The sequence below is a fragment of the Leuresthes tenuis genome, unplaced genomic scaffold, assembly GCF_036924035.1.
Source record: "Leuresthes tenuis unplaced genomic scaffold, fLeuTen1.0.hap1 SCAF_23, whole genome shotgun sequence".
In the NCBI taxonomy this organism is placed as follows: Eukaryota; Metazoa; Chordata; class Actinopteri; order Atheriniformes; family Atherinopsidae; genus Leuresthes; species Leuresthes tenuis.
This window is the reverse complement of record NW_027325377.1, coordinates 249,654-268,879: the sequence shown is the minus strand read 5'-3', so window position 1 is coordinate 268,879 and position 19,226 is coordinate 249,654. Positions and strand designations below refer to the sequence as shown.

Genomic DNA, 19,226 nt, shown 5'->3' with positions numbered 1-19,226 from the left:
CACTGATATGAGATGATTTTAATCTGATCTGAGATTGGACCTTCACTGGAATGACGTCATGTGCCTCTTTTCTGCTGAGTCTGTATTTTCTAACATTTGGACTTTGTTACCGACTGAAAACAGAAGCATTAAAAACTATTTGAACGTCTCTGTGTTTACTTCCGGTCACCTGTTTGCTGAGCTCACCTGCAGGCTTCTGGCTCCTCCCCCCGCCGGTTCAGCGGTGATACTTCCGGACACACCTGTCCAGGTGAGACGCAGCCGCGTGGATCTGCTGTCAATATGCGAAGAGAGCAAAGCTGCAGCTTCAGAACCCAACACCAGTGTAAGCAGAACCGATTAAAGCTCCGAGGAAGTTCGGTTCGGACGCCAACAGGAAGTTAATGTTTCTCCGCGGCTTCTCTTATGAAACTGGACCGCGATTCTGACCAATCTCAGCTGGCTCTGTCCGTTTAAAGTGGCGTCGGTTCTGTAGCGTTCAGTTCAGCGTCCGGTTCTGGAGCGGGTTGATGTGGACCTGAAAGCCAGATGTTGCTCAGACAGCCGAACAGGGAAAGTTCTGCCTGAGATAACCTGTTCTGGTTCTGGAGGAACAGACGTTTCTGGTGTTAGAGCTGAAGTTAGTTTCTATGTTTCTGTTCGAACCGAACCGAACCGAACCGTGTTCTATCGGAACTGAGAGCAGCTTTTAACCCGTTTTTAACCTTGTGTGTCTGACGTCAGAGGATGAAATCTGACGCAACATGAGATCAGCTGTTTGTGAGCTTCTGAGGACAGAACTTTTAAAGATGGGTGTAAAGAAGGTAACCCTAAAGAGGGTAACCCCAACCCTAAAGAGGGTAGCCCTAAAGAGGGTAACCCTAAAGAGGGTAACCCCAGCCCTAAAGAGGGTAACCCTAAAGAGGGTAACCCTAAAGAGGGTAACCCCAGCCCTAAAGAGGGTAACCCCAGCCCTAAAGAGGGTAACCCTAAAGAGGGTAACCCGTCCCTAACCAGACAGCCGGTGGTCACAGGTTGGGATGGAGAAGCAGAACAGGAAGTGGGGGGCTTTTCCTTTTGAAGGTTCTGTGATGTTCGGGTTGATGTTTCTGCAGATGTTCAGAGCTCAGTAAAGCGACTGCTTTGGTTTCAGGATGTCGGACTCTATGAGGACTCAGCTGGTGAGCGCCATCCATCTGCAGGAGGTGGAGCTCCAGGACAAACCTGCAGACAAACCTGCAGACAACCAGCAGGGCAGCAACAACCTGTTCGGTGAGTGTCCTGATCAATAATCAATAGGGGAAAACTGCAATGATGTAATGTATGAGTGGCTTTTATTTAACCAGCTGCACAAGCTTTTTGATGTTTTATTAGAACTCTTTACATGCATGATGGAAGCAGGAGCTTTAAATGATCTTCTTCTTCTACAAATTAAAACTAAAATGTATAAAAGCTCAAATAAAATATTTCTTATATAAGTTTGGATCGCTCACAAATCTCGTGAGACAGATTTTTAACACCAGGAGAAATATGGTCAAGTTTAATCTCACGACATCTCGTCTCACTCCTCATAATCAACCAGCTGCATTAGCTCCATGTGTTGCTATTGTTTGGGAACTACATTACCCATGAGGCCGAGGGAGAGGGCTATAAAGAGGGAGGAATAGAATATGTTGGAGATGTTCAATAAAAGAAGTTGAACCCACTGACTCAAGTGGAGAGAAAACCAAAACCTTTAAAGCTGCAGGGAGAACGCTGGTTGGTTCATAGTCTGAGACCGAAGATAAAGACCCACTTTTAGATCTCGGGTTCGGGAGAACTTTTAGATCTTGGGTTCCGGTTAGGGAGAACTTTTAGATCTTGGGTTCGGGAGAACTTTTAGATCTTGGGTTCGGGTTCGGGAGAACTTTTAGATCTTGGGTTCCGGTTAGGGAGAACTTTTAGATCTTGGGTTCGGGAGAACTTTTAGATCTTGGGTTCGGGTTCGGGAGAACTTTTAGATCTTGGGTTCGGGTTCGGGAGAACTTTTAGATCTTGGGTTCGGGTTTGGGAGAACCTTTAGATCTTGGGTTCGGGTTCGGGAGAACTTTTAGATCTTGGGTTTGGGAGAACCTTTAGATCTTGGGTTCGGGAGAACTTTTAGATCTTGGGTTCGGGAGAACTTTTAGATCTTGGGTTCGGGAGAACTTTTAGATCTTGGGTTTGGGAGAACTTTTAGATCTTGGGTTCGGGAGAACTTTTAGATCTTGGGTTCGGGTTTGGGAGAACCTTTAGATCTTGGGTTCGGGTTCGGGAGAACTTTTAGATCTTGGGTTCGGGTTTGGGAGAACTTTTAGATCTTGGGTTCGGGTTAGGGAGAACTTTTAGATCTTGAGTTCGGGAGAACTTTTAGATCTTGGGTTCGGGTTAGGGAGAACTTTTAGATCTTGGGTTCGGGAGAACTTTTAGATCTTGGGTTGGGGTTTGGGAGAACCTTTAGATCTTGGGTTCGGGTTCGGGAGAACTTTTAGATCTTGGGTTCGGGTTTGGGAGAACTTTTAGATCTTGGGTTCGGGTTCGGGAGAACTTTTAGATCTTGGGTTCGGGAGAACTTTTAGATCTTGGGTTCGGGTTAGGGAGAACTTTTAGATCTTGGGTTCGGGAGAACTTTTAGATCTTGGGTTCGGGTTTGGGAGAACCTTTAGATCTTGGGTTCGGGTTCGGGAGAACTTTTAGATCTTGGGTTTGGGAGAACCTTTAGATCTTGGGTTCGGGAGAACTTTTAGATCTTGGGTTCGGGAGAACTTTTAGATCTTGGGTTCGGGAGAACTTTTAGATCTTGGGTTCGGGAGAACTTTTAGATCTTGGGTTTGGGAGAACTTTTAGATCTTGGGTTCGGGAGAACTTTTAGATCTTGGGTTCGGGTTCGGGAGAACCTTTAGATCTTGGGTTCGGGTTCGGGAGAACTTTTAGATCTTGGGTTCGGGTTTGGGAGAACTTTTAGATCTTGGGTTCGGGTTAGGGAGAACTTTTAGATCTTGAGTTCGGGAGAACTTTTAGATCTTGGGTTCGGGTTCGGGAGAACTTTTAGATCTTGGGTTCGGGAGAACTTTTAGATCTTGGGTTCGGGTTAGGGAGAACTTTTAGATCTTGGGTTCGGGAGAACTTTTAGATCTTGGGTTTGGGTTTGGGAGAACTTTTAGATCTTGGGTTCGGGAGAACTTTTAGATCTTGGGTTTGGGTTTGGGAGAACTTTTAGATCTTGGGTTTGGGAGAACTTTTAGATCTTGGGTTCGGGTTTGGGAGAACTTTTAGATCTTGGGTTCGGGAGAACTTTTAGATCTTGGGTTCGGGAGAACTTTTAGATCTTGGGTTTGGGTTTGGGAGAACTTTTAGATCTTGGGTTCGGGAGAACTTTTAGATCTTGGGTTTGGGTTTGGGAGAACTTTTAGATCTTGGGTTCGGGAGAACTTTTAGATCTTGGGTTCGGGAGAACTTTTAGATCTTGGGTTCGGGAGAACTTTTAGATCTTGGGTTCGGGTTCGGGAGAACTTTTAGATCTTGGGTTCGGGTTCGGGAGAACCTTTAGATCTTGGGTTCGGGAGAACTTTTAGATCTTGGGTTCGGGAGAACTTTTAGATCTTGGGTTCGGGAGAACTTTTAGATCTTGGGTTTGGGAGAACTTTTAGATCTTGGGTTCGGGAGAACTTTTAGATCTTGGGTTCGGGTTTGGGAGAACCTTTAGATCTTGGGTTCGGGAGAACCTTTAGATCTTGGGTTCGGGAGAACTTTTAGATCTTGGGTTCGGGTTAGGGAGAACTTTTAGATCTTGGGTTCGGGTTAGGGAGAACTTTTAGATCTTGGGTTCGGGTTTGGGAGAACTTTTAGATCTTGGGTTTGGGAGAACTTTTAGATCTTGGGTTTGGGAGAACTTTTAGATCTTGGGTTCGGGAGAACTTTTAGATCTTGGGTTCGGGAGAACTTTTAGATCTTGGGTTCGGGAGAACTTTTAGATCTTGGGTTCGGGTTCGGGAGAACTTTTAGATCTTGGGTTCGGGTTCGGGAGAACCTTTAGATCTTGGGTTCGGGAGAACTTTTAGATCTTGGGTTCGGGAGAACTTTTAGATCTTGGGTTCGGGAGAACTTTTAGATCTTGGGTTCGGGTTTGGGAGAACCTTTAGATCTTGGGTTCGGGAGAACTTTTAGATCTTGGGTTCGGGTTTGGGAGAACCTTTAGATCTTGGGTTCGGGAGAACTTTTAGATCTTGGGTTCGGGAGAACTTTTAGATCTTGGGTTCGGGTTTGGGAGAACCTTTAGATCTTGGGTTCGGGAGAACTTTTAGATCTTGGGTTCGGGAGAACTTTTAGATCTTGGGTTCGGGTTCGGGAGAACTTTTAGATCTTGGGTTCGGGAGAACTTTTAGATCTTGGGTTCGGGAGAACTTTTAGATCTTGGGTTCGGGTTCGGGAGACCTTTTAGATCTTGGGTTCGGGTTCGGGAGAACTTTTAGATCTTGGGTTTGGGAGAACTTTTAGATCTTGGGTTTGGGAGAACTTTTAGATCTTGGGTTCGGGAGAACTTTTAGATCTTGGGTTCGGGTTTGGGAGAACCTTTAGATCTTGGGTTCGGGAGAACTTTTAGATCTTGGGTTCGGGAGAACTTTTAGATCTTGGGTTCGGGTTAGGGAGAACTTTTAGATCTTGGGTTCGGGTTAGGGAGAACTTTTAGATCTTGGGTTCGGGTTTGGGAGAACTTTTAGATCTTGGGTTTGGGAGAACTTTTAGATCTTGGGTTCGGGAGAACTTTTAGATCTTGGGTTTGGGTTTGGGAGAACTTTTAGATCTTGGGTTCGGGAGAACTTTTAGATCTTGGGTTCGGGAGAACTTTTAGATCTTGGGTTCGGGTTCGGGAGAACTTTTAGATCTTGGGTTCGGGTTCGGGAGAACTTTTAGATCTTGGGTTCGGGTTAGGGAGAACTTTTAGATCTTGGGTTCGGGAGAACTTTTAGATCTTGGGTTCGGGTTTGGGAGAACTTTTAGATCTTGGGTTCGGGAGAACTTTTAGATCTTGGGTTCGGGTTCGGGAGAACTTTTAGATCTTGGGTTCGGGAGAACTTTTAGATCTTGGGTTCGGGAGAACATTTAGATCTTGGGTTCGGGAGAACTTTTAGATCTTGGGTTCGGGTTTGGGAGAACTTTTAGATCTTGGGTTCGGGTTTGGGAGAACTTTTAGATCTTGGGTTTGGGAGAACATTTAGATCTTGGGTTCGGGTTTGGGAGAACTTTTAGATCTTGGGTTCGGGTTTGGGAGATCTTTTAGATCTTGGGTTCGGGTTCGGGAAAACATCGGGAAGATGAATCATTTCACTGGTTCGTTGATGTTGTGCTTCCTGCAGCAGCCGATGAGAAGTTCACCGTGGAGGAAGCCGTGGAGACCATCGGCTTCGGCCGGTTCCACGTCCTGCTGTTCTTCATCATGGGCAGCACCAACGTGAGTTCTGTTCGGCTCCAAACCACCCGGGTCGGGTTCTGCCGTCAGGAAACTCTGAGGCTGTGTTTGTGTTCAGATCGTGGAGGCGATGGAGATCATGCTGTTGGCGGTGGTTTCTCCGGAGATCCGCTGCGAGTGGCGTCTGGATGACTGGCAGGTGGCGCTCGTCTCCACGGTGAGTGGAGCCGGGCTCGGTTTGGGTTCCCCAGCCAACAGAACCCGTCTCCACGGTGAGTGGAGCCGGGCTCTGTTTGGGTTCCCCAGCCAACAGAACCAGAGGTTGTTCTGTGAAACTTTAGCTTCATCCTCATCTGTTACACCTGTGGAAATGAGCTCCTGACTACAGGTTTCAGAACAGAACCAGTTTCTCTGATGTCAGAACCTTCAGGTTTCAGAACAGAACCAGTTTCTCTGATGTCAGAACCTTCAGGTTTCAGAACAGAACCAGATTCTCTGATGTCAGAACCTTCAGCCCAGCAGGTTTCAGAACAGAACCAGATTCTCTGATGTCAGAACCTTCAGGTTTCAGAACAGAACCAGTTTCTCTGATGTCAGAACCTTCAGGTTTCAGAACAGAACCAGATTCTCTGATGTCAGAACCTTCAGGTTTCAGAACAGAACCAGTTTCTCTGATGTCAGAACCTTCAGGTTTCAGAACAGAACCAGATTCTCTGATGTCAGAACCTTCAGCCCAGCAGGTTTCAGAACAGAACCAGTTTCTCTGATGTCAGAACCTTCAGGTTTCAGAACAGAACCAGATTCTCTGATGTCAGAACCTTCAGGTTTCAGAACAGAACCAGATTCTCTGATGTCAGAACCTTCAGCCCAGCAGGTTTCAGAACAGAACCAGATTCTCTGATGTCAGAACCTTCAGCCCAGCAGGTTTCAGAACAGAACCAGATTCTCTGATGTCAGAACCTTCAGCCCAGCAGGTTTCAGAACAGAACCAGATTCTCTGATGTCAGAACCTTCAGCCCAGCAGGTTTCAGAACAGAACCAGATTCTCTGATGTCAGAACCTTCAGGTTTCAGAACAGAACCAGATTCTCTGATGTCAGAACCTTCAGGTTTCAGAACAGAACCAGTTTCTCTGATGTTTCATCTCACCTGTAATTATGATGTTGATTTTATTCTCTTTAGTCAACTTCTAAATAAATAAAGGAGACTTCAATAAGTTCTGGTCCAAAGTGCAGATTTTTAGTTCAGATTACCAAAGAATTCTAATAATAGTTCCAATAAAATGATGGAGTTCTGGTTAAAACCACATCTGGATTCACCACTTTAAGATGGAGGTTCAGTTATTGGACCAATCGGACTCTGTCAGGGTGGTTCTGATGTCAGAGGTTCTGACCACATCTTACTGTCAGATCATCAGGAACAGAACCCGCCGTTTACACAACATTTAACCTGAAACGTGTTCAGAACCAGCTACTGTTACCGCGGTTACGCCGCAGGTTAAAGCCTGTGGTTCTGACCCGGTGTTTCCTCCAGATGGTGTTTCTGGGCTTCATGCTGTGTGGAGTTCTGGGAGGATACCTCGCTGACAGATACGGACGCTGGAAGGTCAGAAACTCCTTTGATGTTCGCCCTGCAGGCTGCCTCCTGATTGGCTGCTTGACTCGGCGTGTGTGTGTGTGGTCAGGTGGTGTTTGGAGGCTTCGTGTGGAGCGCCTACTTCTCGCTTCTCACCTCATTCGCTCCTTCGTATGGTTGGTTCATCTTCCTGCGCAGCATGGTGGGCTGCGGCGTCGCAGGAGTGTCACAGGGGTCAGCTCTGACGTCACCATCACACACTGCGCTCTGATTGGCTGATGCCTGTGACTCAGGTGTGTGTTTTCTGTTCTAACCGTTCAGGTTCGTGTTGAAGACGGAGTTCATCCCAGCAAAGCACCGAGCCTTCCTGCTGCCTCTGGCCACCGTGAGTTCACCTTGTTTACACAGCTGATTACCTGTGTGATGTCATCGGCTCACATCTCCCAGCATGCTCTTTGTCTGCGCCTCAGATTTTCTGGATGATCGGCTCCATGCTGATCATCATCCTGGGAATGACGGTGGTTCCCACGCTGGGCTGGAGGTGGATGATCCGTCTGTCCGTCACCCCGAGCATCATCCTCATCTTTCTCTTCAAGGTGCCACGCCCCCCTCTCCTCACCCTCCTCACCCTAACCAAAGAGGGTTAAAGAGAGGGGAGCTCTTTGATCTGAACACTGTCCTATTTTTCATTAAAAAAAATTCTTGTTAAAAACAGAAGATCTAAAACAGTTCAGGAAGTTAAAAAAGGGAAGTTAAGTTTGGGAAGTTTAAACAGGAAGTTAAGTTTGGGAAGTTTAAAACAGGGAGTTAAAAAAGGAAGTTAGGTTGAGGAGGTTAAAACAGGGAGTTAAAAAGGAAGTTAGGTTTAGGAGGTTAAAACAGGGAGTTAAAAAAAGGAAGTTAGGTTTAGGAGGTTAAAACTGGGAGTTAAAAGGGAGGTTAAAACAGGGAGTTAAAAAGGAAGTTAGGTTTAGGAGGTTAAAACAGGGAGTTAAAAAAGGAAGTTAAGTTTGAGAAGTTAAAACAGGGAGTTAAAAAGGAAGTTAGGTTTGAGAAGTTAAAACAGGGAGTTAAAAAGGAAGTTAGGTTTGAGAAGTTAAAACAGGGAGTTAAAAAGGAAGTTAGGTTTGAGAAGTTAAAACAGGGAGTTAAAAAGGAAGTTAGGTTTGAGAAGTTAAAACAGGGAGTTAAAAAGGAAGTTAAGTTTGAGAAGTTAAAACAGGGAGTTAAAAAGGAAGTTAGGTTTGAGAAGTTAAAACAGGGAGTTAAAAAGGAAGTTAGGTTTAGGAGGTTAAAACAGGGTGTTAAAAAAGGAAGTTAAGTTTGAGAAGTTAAAACAGGGAGTTAAAAAGGAAGTTAGGTTTGAGAAGTTAAAACAGGGAGTTAAAAAGGAAGTTAGGTTTGAGAAGTTAAAACAGGGAGTTAAAAAGGAAGTTAAGTTTGAGAAGTTAAAACAGGGAGTTAAAAAAGGAAGTTAAGTTTGAGAAGTTAAAACAGGGAGTTAAAAAGGAAGTTAGGTTTGAGAAGTTAAAACAGGGAGTTAAAAAGGAAGTTAGGTTTGAGAAGTTAAAACAGGGAGTTAAAAAGGAAGTTAGGTTTGAGAAGTTAAAACAGGGAGTTAAAAAGGAAGTTAAGTTTGAGAAGTTAAAACAGGGAGTTAAAAAGGAAGTTAGGTTTAGGAGGTTAAAACAGGGAGTTAAAAAAGGAAGTTTGGTTTAGGAGGTTAAAACAGGGAGTTAAAAAAGGAAGTTTGGTTTAGGAGGTTAAAACAGGGAGTTAAAAAAGGAAGTTAGGTTTAGGAAGTTAAAACAGGAAGTTAAAAAAGGAAGTTAAGTTTGGAAAGTTAAAACGGGGAGTTAAAAAAGGAAGTTAAGTTTAGGAAGTTAAAGTGAAACATTTAGGAGCAGTTTAAACTCAGCTGAAGCAGCTGATGTTTCCACGTTATTTTCATTCCTTAAATCAGAGACGGGACTTAAAGGTGGATGAACTGCAGTCTGTCACACAGCTTTGGACCATTTCTGTTCCAACGCTGGTTAAATTTCACTTGGTTTGTGTTCCAGACGCTGTGATCAGTTTGTAAAGGTCTGGGTTTGTTTCTTAAATCTGTTTATTTTCTCCACCACAGTTAGAATATTTCATGGTTCTGGAGGGAAAAGCTGAGTGTTGCAGATCCATCAGATAACTGTGACTTTATATGAATGAATGGATCTCTGTTGGAGGTCTTGGAACAACAACAGTGGAGGTAAAACTGTCCTGAAGGTGATATGACTCTCTGATCGCTCTCTGATCCGCCATCAGTTTATTCCGGAGTCGGCTCGGTACAACGTGTCGGCAGGAAACATTGAGGCTGCTGTTAAAACTCTGCAGTGGATCGCCAGAATGAACCGAACTTCTCTTCCTCCAGGACGACTGGTGGAGCCCTCGGTGGTACGTTCGTCCCTTTGCTTCAAAGTCAGGACACCGTGCTGATGGTGTTGTAGGGAAACTGAACTCTTCTTCCACTGCAAATGTCAGAAGCCATCACACTTTCTTCTGTTTCCATCTGACTGAAGTCATGAGAGGGCAAAGTTGTGATTCACAGTGTGACCACATGGTGGCAGAGACTGGGAAATAACAGAAGTAAATGCATTTATCAGTAAATAAAATGACAAATATCAGAAAATGTATTTGAAATTCAGAATGGAATAAATAGATAAATCAAGGAATTAAACATTCCAGTTAAAGCTTTGTATTAAAAACACAGTTTTGCATAGAAATACATTCTCTGAGCAGCCGGAAGACGTGATTATAAAGAATTACAACAAAATAAAAAGATGACCCAGAGTTGATCCCTGAGGAACTTTAGTTCAGCATCTCACAAACCCTCCCAGAAGATTTCCTCTAAATGTTTAAACACTGATGCGTCGTATTCATCCAGATGGAAAAACACACATCATGATGGCGATTAAATCTTAGCCATAAGAGTAGACAAATGGCAGAAATTCTGATATTTACGTTGACAATCGCAGTGATGTCATGAATATTTGATGTTTTCAGAGACAAAGAGGCAGCTGGAGGATTCTGCTCAGTTCATCACTCTGGAAGACCTCGCTGCTGCTCTGGTACTCATGGTAATCATCGTTTTTCTTCATACGTTTCAGAAATGCTCCATAAGTATTTTTTATAATCCAGGAAACCGTCAGATGTCATTAAAAAAATAAAAACACAGAATGGGAACTAAATGCTTTCAGGGTTTTGCGTTTTTTATTGGATCCGACTCTCTCTGGATGGACCCAGAACCAGATGTCAGTGTTCTGTTTGGTTCGTAGGTTTGTAGCGTCCTTCACGTACTACGGTTCGGTGCTGAGCAGTTCGGAGCTGTTGGAGAAGAACTTGCTGTGTGTGACGAATGCTGACAGAGAGCATCAGGTCAAACACCGCCATGAGGACGGAGTGTGTTACTGCATCCCATTCGGAAACGCTGACTACCAGACGCTGCTAATCAGCTGCCTGGGAGAGGTTGCACGTGAGTCAAAGACAGCCAAGACTGAAGGGTTTAAGATGGTTTTGGTTCATAAGTTTGAGTAGAAAAGTGGTTCTCATATTTGAAAATACCTGGACTATCTGTAGTCCTGGACCAGTTCCACGGTCTGTAGTCCAGGACCAGTTCTACGGCCTGTAGTCCCGGACCAGTTCTACGGCCTGTAGTCCTGGACCAGTTCTACGGTCTGTAGTCCCGGACCAGTTCTACGGTCTGTAGTCCCGGACCAGTTCTACGGTCTGTAGTCCCGGACCAGTTCCACGGTCTGTAGTCCCGGACCAGTTCTATGGTCTGTAGTCCTGGACCAGTTCTACGGTCTGTAGTCCCGGACCAGTTCTACGGTCTGTAGTCCTGGACCAGTTCTACGGTCTGTAATCCTGGACCAGTTCTACGGTCTGTAGTCCTGGACCAGTTCTACGGTCTGTAATCCTGGACCAGCTCCACGGTCTGTAGTCCCGGACCAGTTCTACGGTCTGTAATCCTGGACCAGTTCTACGGTCTGTAATCCTGGACCAGCTCCACGGTCTGTAGTCCTGGACCAGTTCTACGGTCTGTAATCCTGGACCAGTTCTACGGTCTGTAGTCCTGGACCAGTTCTACGGTCTGTAGTCCCGGACCAGTTCTACGGCCTGTAGTCCCGGACCAGTTCTTCGGTCTGTAGTCCCGGACCAGCTCTACGGTCTGTAGTCCCGGACCAGCTCTACGGTCTGTAGTCCCGGACCAGTTCCACGGTCTGTAGTCCTGGACCAGTTCTACGGTCTGTAGTCCTGGACCAGCTCTACGGTCTGTAGTCCCGGACCAGTTCTACGGTCTGTAGTCCCGGACCAGTTCTACGGTCTGTAGTCCTGGACCAGTTCTACGGTCTGTAATCCTGGACCAGCTCCACGGTCTGTAGTCCCGGACCAGTTCTACGGTCTGTAGTCCTGGACCAGTTCTACGGTCTGTAATCCTGGACCAGTTCTACGGTCTGTAGTCCTGGACCAGTTCTACGGTCTGTAATCCTGGACCAGCTCCACGGTCTGTAGTCCCGGACCAGTTCTACGGTCTGTAGTCCTGGACCAGTTCTACGGTCTGTAGTCCTGGACCAGTTCTACGGTCTGTAGTCCTGGACCAGTTCTACGGTCTGTAATCCTGGACCAGCTCCACGGTCTGTAGTCCCGGACCAGTTCTACGGCCTGTAGTCCCGGACCAGTTCTACGGCCTGTAGTCCCGGACCAGTTCTTCGGTCTGTAGTCCCGGACCAGCTCTACGGTCTGTAGTCCTGGACCAGTTCTACGGTCTGTAATCCTGGACCAGCTCCACGGTCTGTAGTCCCGGACCAGTTCTACGGTCTGTAGTCCTGGACCAGTTCTACGGTCTGTAGTCCTGGACCAGTTCTACGGTCTGTAGTCCTGGACCAGTTCTACGGTCTGTAATCCTGGACCAGCTCCACGGTCTGTAGTCCCGGACCAGTTCTACGGCCTGTAGTCCCGGACCAGTTCTACGGCCTGTAGTCCCGGACCAGTTCTTCGGTCTGTAGTCCCGGACCAGCTCTACGGTCTGTAGTCCCGGACCAGTTCTACGGTCTGTAGTCCCGGACCAGCTCTACGGTCTGTAGTCCCGGACCAGTTCTACGGTCTGTAGTCCCGGACCAGTTCTACGGTCTGTAGTCCTGGACCAGTTCTACGGTCTGTAGTCCTGGACCAGTTCTACGGTCTGTAGTCCTGGACCAGCTCTACGGTCTGTAGTCCCCGACCAGTTCTACGGTCTGTAGTCCTGGACCAGCTCTACGGTCTGTAGTCCCGGACCAGTTCTACGGTCTGTAGTCCTGGACCAGTTCCACGGTCTGTAGTCCTGGACCAGTTCTACGGTCTGTAGTCCCGGACCAGTTCTACGGTCTGTAGTCCCGGACCAGTTCTACGGTCTGTAGTCCTGGACCAGTTCTACGGTCTGTAGTCCTGGACCAGCTCTACGGTCTGTAGTCCCGGACCAGTTCTACGGTCTGTAGTCCTGGACCAGCTCTACGGTCTGTAGTCCCGGACCAGTTCTACGGTCTGTAGTCCTGGACCAGTTCTACGGTCTGTAGTCCTGGACCAGTTCTACGGTCTGTAGTCCTGGACCAGCTCTACGGTCTGTAGTCCCGGACCAGTTCTACGGTCTGTAGTCCCGGACCAGCTCTACGGTCTGTAATCCTGGACCAGTTCCACGGTCTGTAGTCCTGGACCAGCTCTACGGTCTGTAGTCCCGGACCAGTTCTACGGTCTGTAGTCCTGGACCAGTTCCACGGTCTGTAGTCCTGGACCAGCTCTACGGTCTGTAGTCCCGGACCAGTTCTACGGTCTGTAGTCCTGGACCAGTTCCACGGTCTGTAGTCCTGGACCAGTTCTACGGTCTGTAGTCCTGGACCAGCTCTACGGTCTGTAGTCCCGGACCAGTTCTACGGTCTGTAGTCCTGGACCAGTTCCACGGTCTGTAGTCCTGGACCAGTTCTACGGTCTGTAGTCCTGGACCAGCTCTACGGTCTGTAGTCCTGGACCAGTTGTACGGTCTGTAGTCCTGGACCAGTTCCACGGTCTGTAGTCCTGGACCAGTTCTACGGTCTGTAGTCCTGGACCAGCTCTACGGTCTGTAGTCCTGGACCAGTTCTACGGTCTGTAGTCCTGGACCAGCTCTACGGTCTGTAGTCCTGGACCAGCTCTACGGTCTGTAGTCCCGGACCAGTTCTACGGTCTGTAGTCCTGGACCAGCTCTACGGTCTGTAGTCCCGGACCAGTTCTACGGTCTGTAATCCTGGACCAGTTCCACGGTCTGTAGTCCTGGACCAGCTCTACGGTCTGTAGTCCCGGACCAGTTCTACGGTCTGTAGTCCTGGACCAGTTCCACGGTCTGTAGTCCTGGACCAGCTCTACGGTCTGTAGTCCCGGACCAGTTCTACGGTCTGTAGTCCTGGACCAGTTCCACGGTCTGTAGTCCTGGACCAGTTCTACGGTCTGTAGTCCTGGACCAGCTCTACGGTCTGTAGTCCCGGACCAGTTCTACGGTCTGTAGTCCTGGACCAGTTCCACGGTCTGTAGTCCTGGACCAGTTCTACGGTCTGTAGTCCTGGACCAGCTCTACGGTCTGTAGTCCTGGACCAGTTGTACGGTCTGTAGTCCTGGACCAGTTCCACGGTCTGTAGTCCTGGACCAGTTCTACGGTCTGTAGTCCTGGACCAGCTCTACGGTCTGTAGTCCTGGACCAGCTCTACGGTCTGTAGTCCTGGACCAGTTCCACGATCTGTAGTCCCGGACCAGTTCCACGGTCTGTAGTCCTGGACCAGTTCTACGGTCTGTAGTCCCGGACCAGTTCCACGGTCTGTAGTCCTGGACCAGTTCTACGGTCTGTAGTCCTGGACCAGTTCTACGGTCTGTAGTCCTGGACCAGTTCTACGGTCTGTAGTCCTGGACCAGTTCTACGGTCTGTAATCCTGGACGAGCTCCACGGTCTGTAGTCCCGGACCAGTTCTACGGCCTGTAGTCCCGGACCAGTTCTACGGCCTGTAGTCCCGGACCAGTTCTTCGGTCTGTAGTCCCGGACCAGCTCTACGGTCTGTAGTCCTGGACCAGTTCCACGGTCTGTAGTCCCGGACCAGTTCCACGGTCTGTAGTCCCGGACCAGTTCTACGGCCTGTAGTCCCGGACCAGTTCTCCGGCCTGTAGTCCTGGACCAGTTCTCCGGCCTGTAGTCCTGGACCAGTTCTCCGGCCTGTAGTCCCGGACCAGTTCTCCGGTCTGTAGTCCCGGACCAGTTCTCCGGCCTGTAGTCCCGGACCAGTTCTCCGGCCTGTAGTCCCGGACCAGTTCTCCGGCCTGTAGTCCCGGACCAGTTCTCCGGCCTGTAGTCCCGGACCAGCTCTACGGCCTGTAGTCCCGGACCAGTTCTACTGCCTGTAGTCCCGGACCAGTTCTACTGCCTGTAGTCCCGGACCAGTTCTACTGCCTGTAGTCCCGGACCAGTTCTACGGCCTGTAGTCCCGGATCAGTTCCACGGTCTGTAGTCCTGGACCAGCTCCACGGTCTGTAGTCCCGGACCAGTTCTACGGCCTGTAGTCCCGGACCAGTTCTACGGTCTGTAGTCCCGTACCAGTTTTACGGTCTGTAGTCCTGGACCAGTTCCACGGTCTGTAGTCCTGGACCAGCTCTACGGTCTGTAGGCCTGGACCAGTTCTACGGTCTGTAGTCCTGGACCAGTTCTACGGTCTGTAGTCCTGGACCAGCTCTACGGTCTGTAGTCCTGGACCAGCTCCACGGTCTGTAGTCCTGGACCAGTTCCACTATCTGTAGTCCTGGACCAGTTCCACGGTCTGTAGTCCTGGACCAGTTCCATAATCTGACCCCCTGTCCTCTGTCCTCCAGTGGTCCCAGTGAACATCGCTCTGCTCAACGTTGTTGGACGGAAGATGAGCCTGACGGTGCTCCAGCTGCTGACAGCCATTTTGTTCATGATGGTTAACATTTGCACCACCATGTAAGAACCTCACTGACTCCGCAGGTCCAGACTGACATGGTCCAGGTTTTTGAGATCCTCCTGGTTTTGTTTCTCCAGGTTTGGCTTCACGGTTCTGCTGTTCCTGCTTCGGTCTCTGGTCTCTATGAACTTCAACGTGGTTTACATCTACACAGCGGAGGTACGTCCACTCTCATTACCAGTTTCACTGGATCAGGTCACCGCTGGTTTTACTGGATCAGGGGCCCCATGTACAAAAATGTTCTTTCTCACGTCAACGATCAGATGTACCAAGATCGAAATGACCGTGGAAATGTGAAGTGACTCACGTCAACTTCATGGCTGGCGTACAAACTTTTCTACAGCTGTTGTCCTCAGACTGACTGATGTGCACATTTAAGACACATGAACAATTAACACAACCATGAGTCTGCAATTACACGAGTGGATATAAAAGCATGCGCAGTGTTGCAATGCATATTATTAAAAACAATGGCTGCTTTAGCGGTATTAGAAGATTTTGCAAATGGTGCAATTGGAAGAGAGCGTGTGTTCAGAGACTGAGAGGATTTGCTGGGACATGATGACAACTGGCTCATCAGCCATTTTGAGGGCAATTCTCCTGGAACTGTTCACAGAACTTTAGTCACAGTTGGAGCGCAACACAGCGAGGAGCCGTGCGCTGCTTGTGCCCACAGGTGTTTTTTCACACTACCAGAGGGAGCTGGCCAACCGATTGGGACTGTGCCAGTCCACCCTGAGCCGAGCCGAGCCATGCCAGCTGAGTGGGACTGAATCATCTGAATCTCAGCAGGTATATCAAATTCCCACAATGCAGTTGAACGGGCCAACATTGAAGCGCAATTTGAAGCAAGAGCTGGTTTTCCTAATGTAATCGGAGCTATCGACTGCACACACAGTGCTATAAAAGCCCATCACATGATGAATTTATATATCAACAGGAAACATTTTCATTCCATCAGTGTACAGATCATATGATGCACAAATGCAATCAACCAACATAGTGGGGGTCTGGTTCAACGCATGATTTATTCTGAGTAACAGCATTGTTGGGAACAGACTACAAGCTGGTTCTGTGCGCGATGGGTGGCTTCTTGGTGAGTAACTATTCGTGTAATTGTCCTAATATTATTCGTGCATTGAGCATGTGACACCCCCCCCCCCCCCCCCAGTTTCTATCCTGTCCTCACAGCATCATAGTTGGTGGTTAAACTTAGTGACAGTGTGCTAAGTTAGTGACTGACTCATGTTAATAACCCCGTGTGTAAAGTGTGAAATGCCTTAATCAGCCTCACCTTTTAGGGTTGGGTTAGGTTAGTTAGGTTAGTTACCCTTAACTATTACCCTTCTGCACAAACTACCTATGTTAGTTAGACAGTTGTGACCGATGTCTCCACCTAGTTAGGTTAGTTAGGTTAGTTACCCTTCTGCACAAACTCTGGAACGCCTTTTAACTAAGGTACTCTTTTAAGAAGCAGCTGAAAACTTTTTTTTATCTAAGCAAGCTTTTAGTTAGACAGTTGTGACCGATGTCTCCACCTATATTTGATTTATTTTTATCTTGTTATGGTCTTTTTTCGTCTTTTATGATTTCAGAATTATTCATTTGTTTTATTGGTGGTGTTTTCTTATAATTATTTTATGTATTTGATTGGAAAGCACTTTGTGATTTATTTATTTATTTATTTTTATCTGTGAAAGGTGCCATATAAATAAAGTTTACTTACTTACTTACCCTAACCCTAACCTCGGTTACTGTATGAACACAAATACATAGATATTTACCTTGGTGGTAATCAGAATCACCCACATGTGCTCCCACTACCCCTGAGAGAGCAGAGTCACCCATAGTTGCACCGACTCTCTGTTCAAACAGGATGGGCCCCTCTTCTCCTGTCCCCCCGCCTGTTTTGGCCGCACTTTGGCGGTGGGCAGCTTCAGATCCACCTTAACGTCGGACCACTTCTTCTTCAGCTCTGCTTGTGTCTCAGACCCCACAGCATTAAAGGCCTCGCCCACGCTCTCCCGCCCACTCTTATGTTCGCTGCTTATGCTGGAGGACGCCAAAGAGCACATTTTTGTGCTCAATTCCACGTTGATTGGGACAAAGGAAATGTGCTTGGATTCATGCGTCCACACAGATTCATACAACTGGATAGTTTTGTGCGTTGGAGGGCATTTGGGATGTTTCAGTAGGAAATCCACGCAAGTCTTTGTGCATGAGGCCCCTGGTCTTTGCTGGCTTTACTGGGAGCAGTTTCCTGCATCTTGTCTGAGTTCTCCAGGTGTTTTGTCTCTCAGGTGTACCCGACGGTGGCCCGTTCCTTGGGGATGGGCTTCTGCACGTCGTTCAGTCGGATCGGGGGAATGATCGCTCCGTTCATCGCTCAGGTGCGTTCACTGTCCTTCTGTGGCACAGTTTTCAGAGTGCTGCTGCAGCTCCTCTTCTCTGTGTCTACTTCAGGTCCTGATGTCTCAGTCGGTCATTCTGGCGCTCAGTCCGTTTGCTGTGGCCTGTGTAGTCTGTTCTCTGGGAAACTTCCTGCTGCCCATAGAAACTAAAGGACGAGCTCTGCTGGTGAGAAACAGGCTGATGTTTTCTTTAACTCCTCAACATCCTCAACAAACTCTGATGTCCAATTTTCTTCTTTTTCAGCAAAGCTCCTGAAGACATCTGAAGAAACTGTTACTGTTTTTCTTTTTCTTTTTGTTACATGTATCGTAACTTTGCTCAGGAGTTACTGGACCTTCATTAGAAACCTGAAGGGGAAGGCAGCTGCTGTTTAAACAGCTTCAGTTTGCTGCTGATAACTGGATTTTCATACCAGCTGACCCGACATCAGAAGGACGTTAATCACAGTGACCGCCTGCTGGTCGGTGGTAATGTCTGCAGCAGGGAGCTTCTACCTTTATCCCTGCTCCTCTTTTGTCCTGGATTTGTTCACATTTAGTCCAGCTGGTGTCTTTAAAAGCAGCTGAACCAGTTTTTAATGTTCTCAGGGACATGCAGATGGAAACTGAGGAGAACTGTTAGGCAGGCTTTGGCTTTTAGGTCAGACTTTTTAATGCAAATGATGTATAATGTATATATCTATGTACATGTTAACAGCTCAGGTGAATATTGGTGCTCTGCAGAGGTTCTTTCTGTGTAAATCTAAACTTTATAACCACACATCAGGTGTTTCTTCCACAGAGCTGCTTTTGGTTTTTGTATCATTTGAAAATATAATTTTCTCCTGGCTCTGAATCTTTTTGCTGCTTTGTTTGCTCTAACGTGTAAGAACATCGATGTCCACGAGATGCTGTTCCAGTTCATCCAAGGCTCTATCTTATGTCATCAAACAGAGCAAAAAAATCAGTCATTATGTGACATCAGGCACCTTCTGACAGAGGTTTACGGCTGAATGTTTGACTCAAAGCTTTAGATTCCTGTGGCCAGTCCATTCTGGCACCTTCCATAATACAACAGACCCTGTTTCAGTCTAATTCAAACAGAACCAGGTCCACAGTTTACAGTCCATCCATAATAAAATAAACAATTACAGTTTTAAAGTCTCTGTTTCCCAAAATGAAGGCTGAGAAACGGAGGTGAGTCTTTAGTAACGATCTCTCAGCAGTGGGAGCAGATCTAATTTAGAGGGGAGCTGTTCCATAGTTTAGGGACCGACTGCAGAACCTGGATCACCTTCTGTTTTCAGCCTGGTTCTGGATCTATTATAGAAGTCCATATGACGGTTATGACGGCACGGATCAAGTTTTTTGGGAAGAGACGGGCTTTACTTTGTCTTTACTCTTAACTCGAAGAAACTGGACCTGACAGCTGAGGATCTCACAGACCAACAAACCAAGAGCGCCGATATGGAGACATTCAGGGTTTCCAGAGACCGTGACCTTGTTCTAAGTTTAAGGTCATCCATGAGCATGGGCTCCAACACAGATCCCTGAGGGACACCACAGGTGAGTGGGGCCTTTTCAGAGGAGGAACCACCAAGTGGACCTTCTGTCTGATTAGTGGGGCTGAAACCAGCGCCAACAGAACTGTGTTTAGGCGAACTGGACTGACCTGTGGAGAGCAGGAGGAAGCAGAACCTAAATGTCAGAGAACTTTATGGTTACAGTGATCTAAAGTTAAGGTGCACAGAAACTGAAGCCTTTGGTTGATTTCATGGTTTCTGCTAACAGATCGCCTTCAGTGTAGCACTCTGAACCTGAGCAAACAAACTTTAGGTATCCTCCAGAT

The 19,226-nt window shown here is 47.4% G+C and overlaps 1 protein-coding gene across 1 annotated transcript; it reads left to right on the top strand.

Moving 5' to 3' along the window:
* Positions 1 to 202: 202 nt before the first annotated feature.
* svopl (SVOP-like) lies at positions 203 to 18,154 on the top strand. Its single transcript, XM_072377686.1, has 16 exons — positions 203 to 325; positions 1,133 to 1,251; positions 5,355 to 5,449; positions 5,526 to 5,624; positions 6,940 to 7,011; positions 7,091 to 7,215; positions 7,303 to 7,366; positions 7,452 to 7,577; positions 9,280 to 9,408; positions 10,018 to 10,091; positions 10,290 to 10,486; positions 14,875 to 14,986; positions 15,065 to 15,146; positions 17,288 to 17,377; positions 17,451 to 17,564; positions 17,643 to 18,154. Exons 2-16 carry the CDS (start codon positions 1,134 to 1,136, stop codon positions 17,652 to 17,654), a joined length of 1,509 nt encoding a protein of 502 aa, XP_072233787.1. The 5' UTR covers positions 203 to 325; position 1,133; the 3' UTR covers positions 17,655 to 18,154.
* Positions 18,155 to 19,226: the final 1,072 nt, after the last annotated feature.

What these genes read in the sequence shown, in the direction of transcription:
- svopl (XM_072377686.1), top strand. Translation starts at nt 1,134, where the DNA reads ATGTCGGACTCTATGAGGACTCAGCTGGTGAGCGCCATCCATCTGCAG. An exon ending in AGGTGGCGCTCGTCTCCACG is followed by an intron (nt 5,625 to 6,939) that starts GTGAGTGGAGCC and finishes TGTTTCCTCCAG; the next exon opens with ATGGTGTTTCTGGGCTTCAT. An exon ending in CTGCTGCTCTGGTACTCATG is followed by an intron (nt 10,092 to 10,289) that starts GTAATCATCGTT and finishes TTTGGTTCGTAG; the next exon opens with GTTTGTAGCGTCCTTCACGT.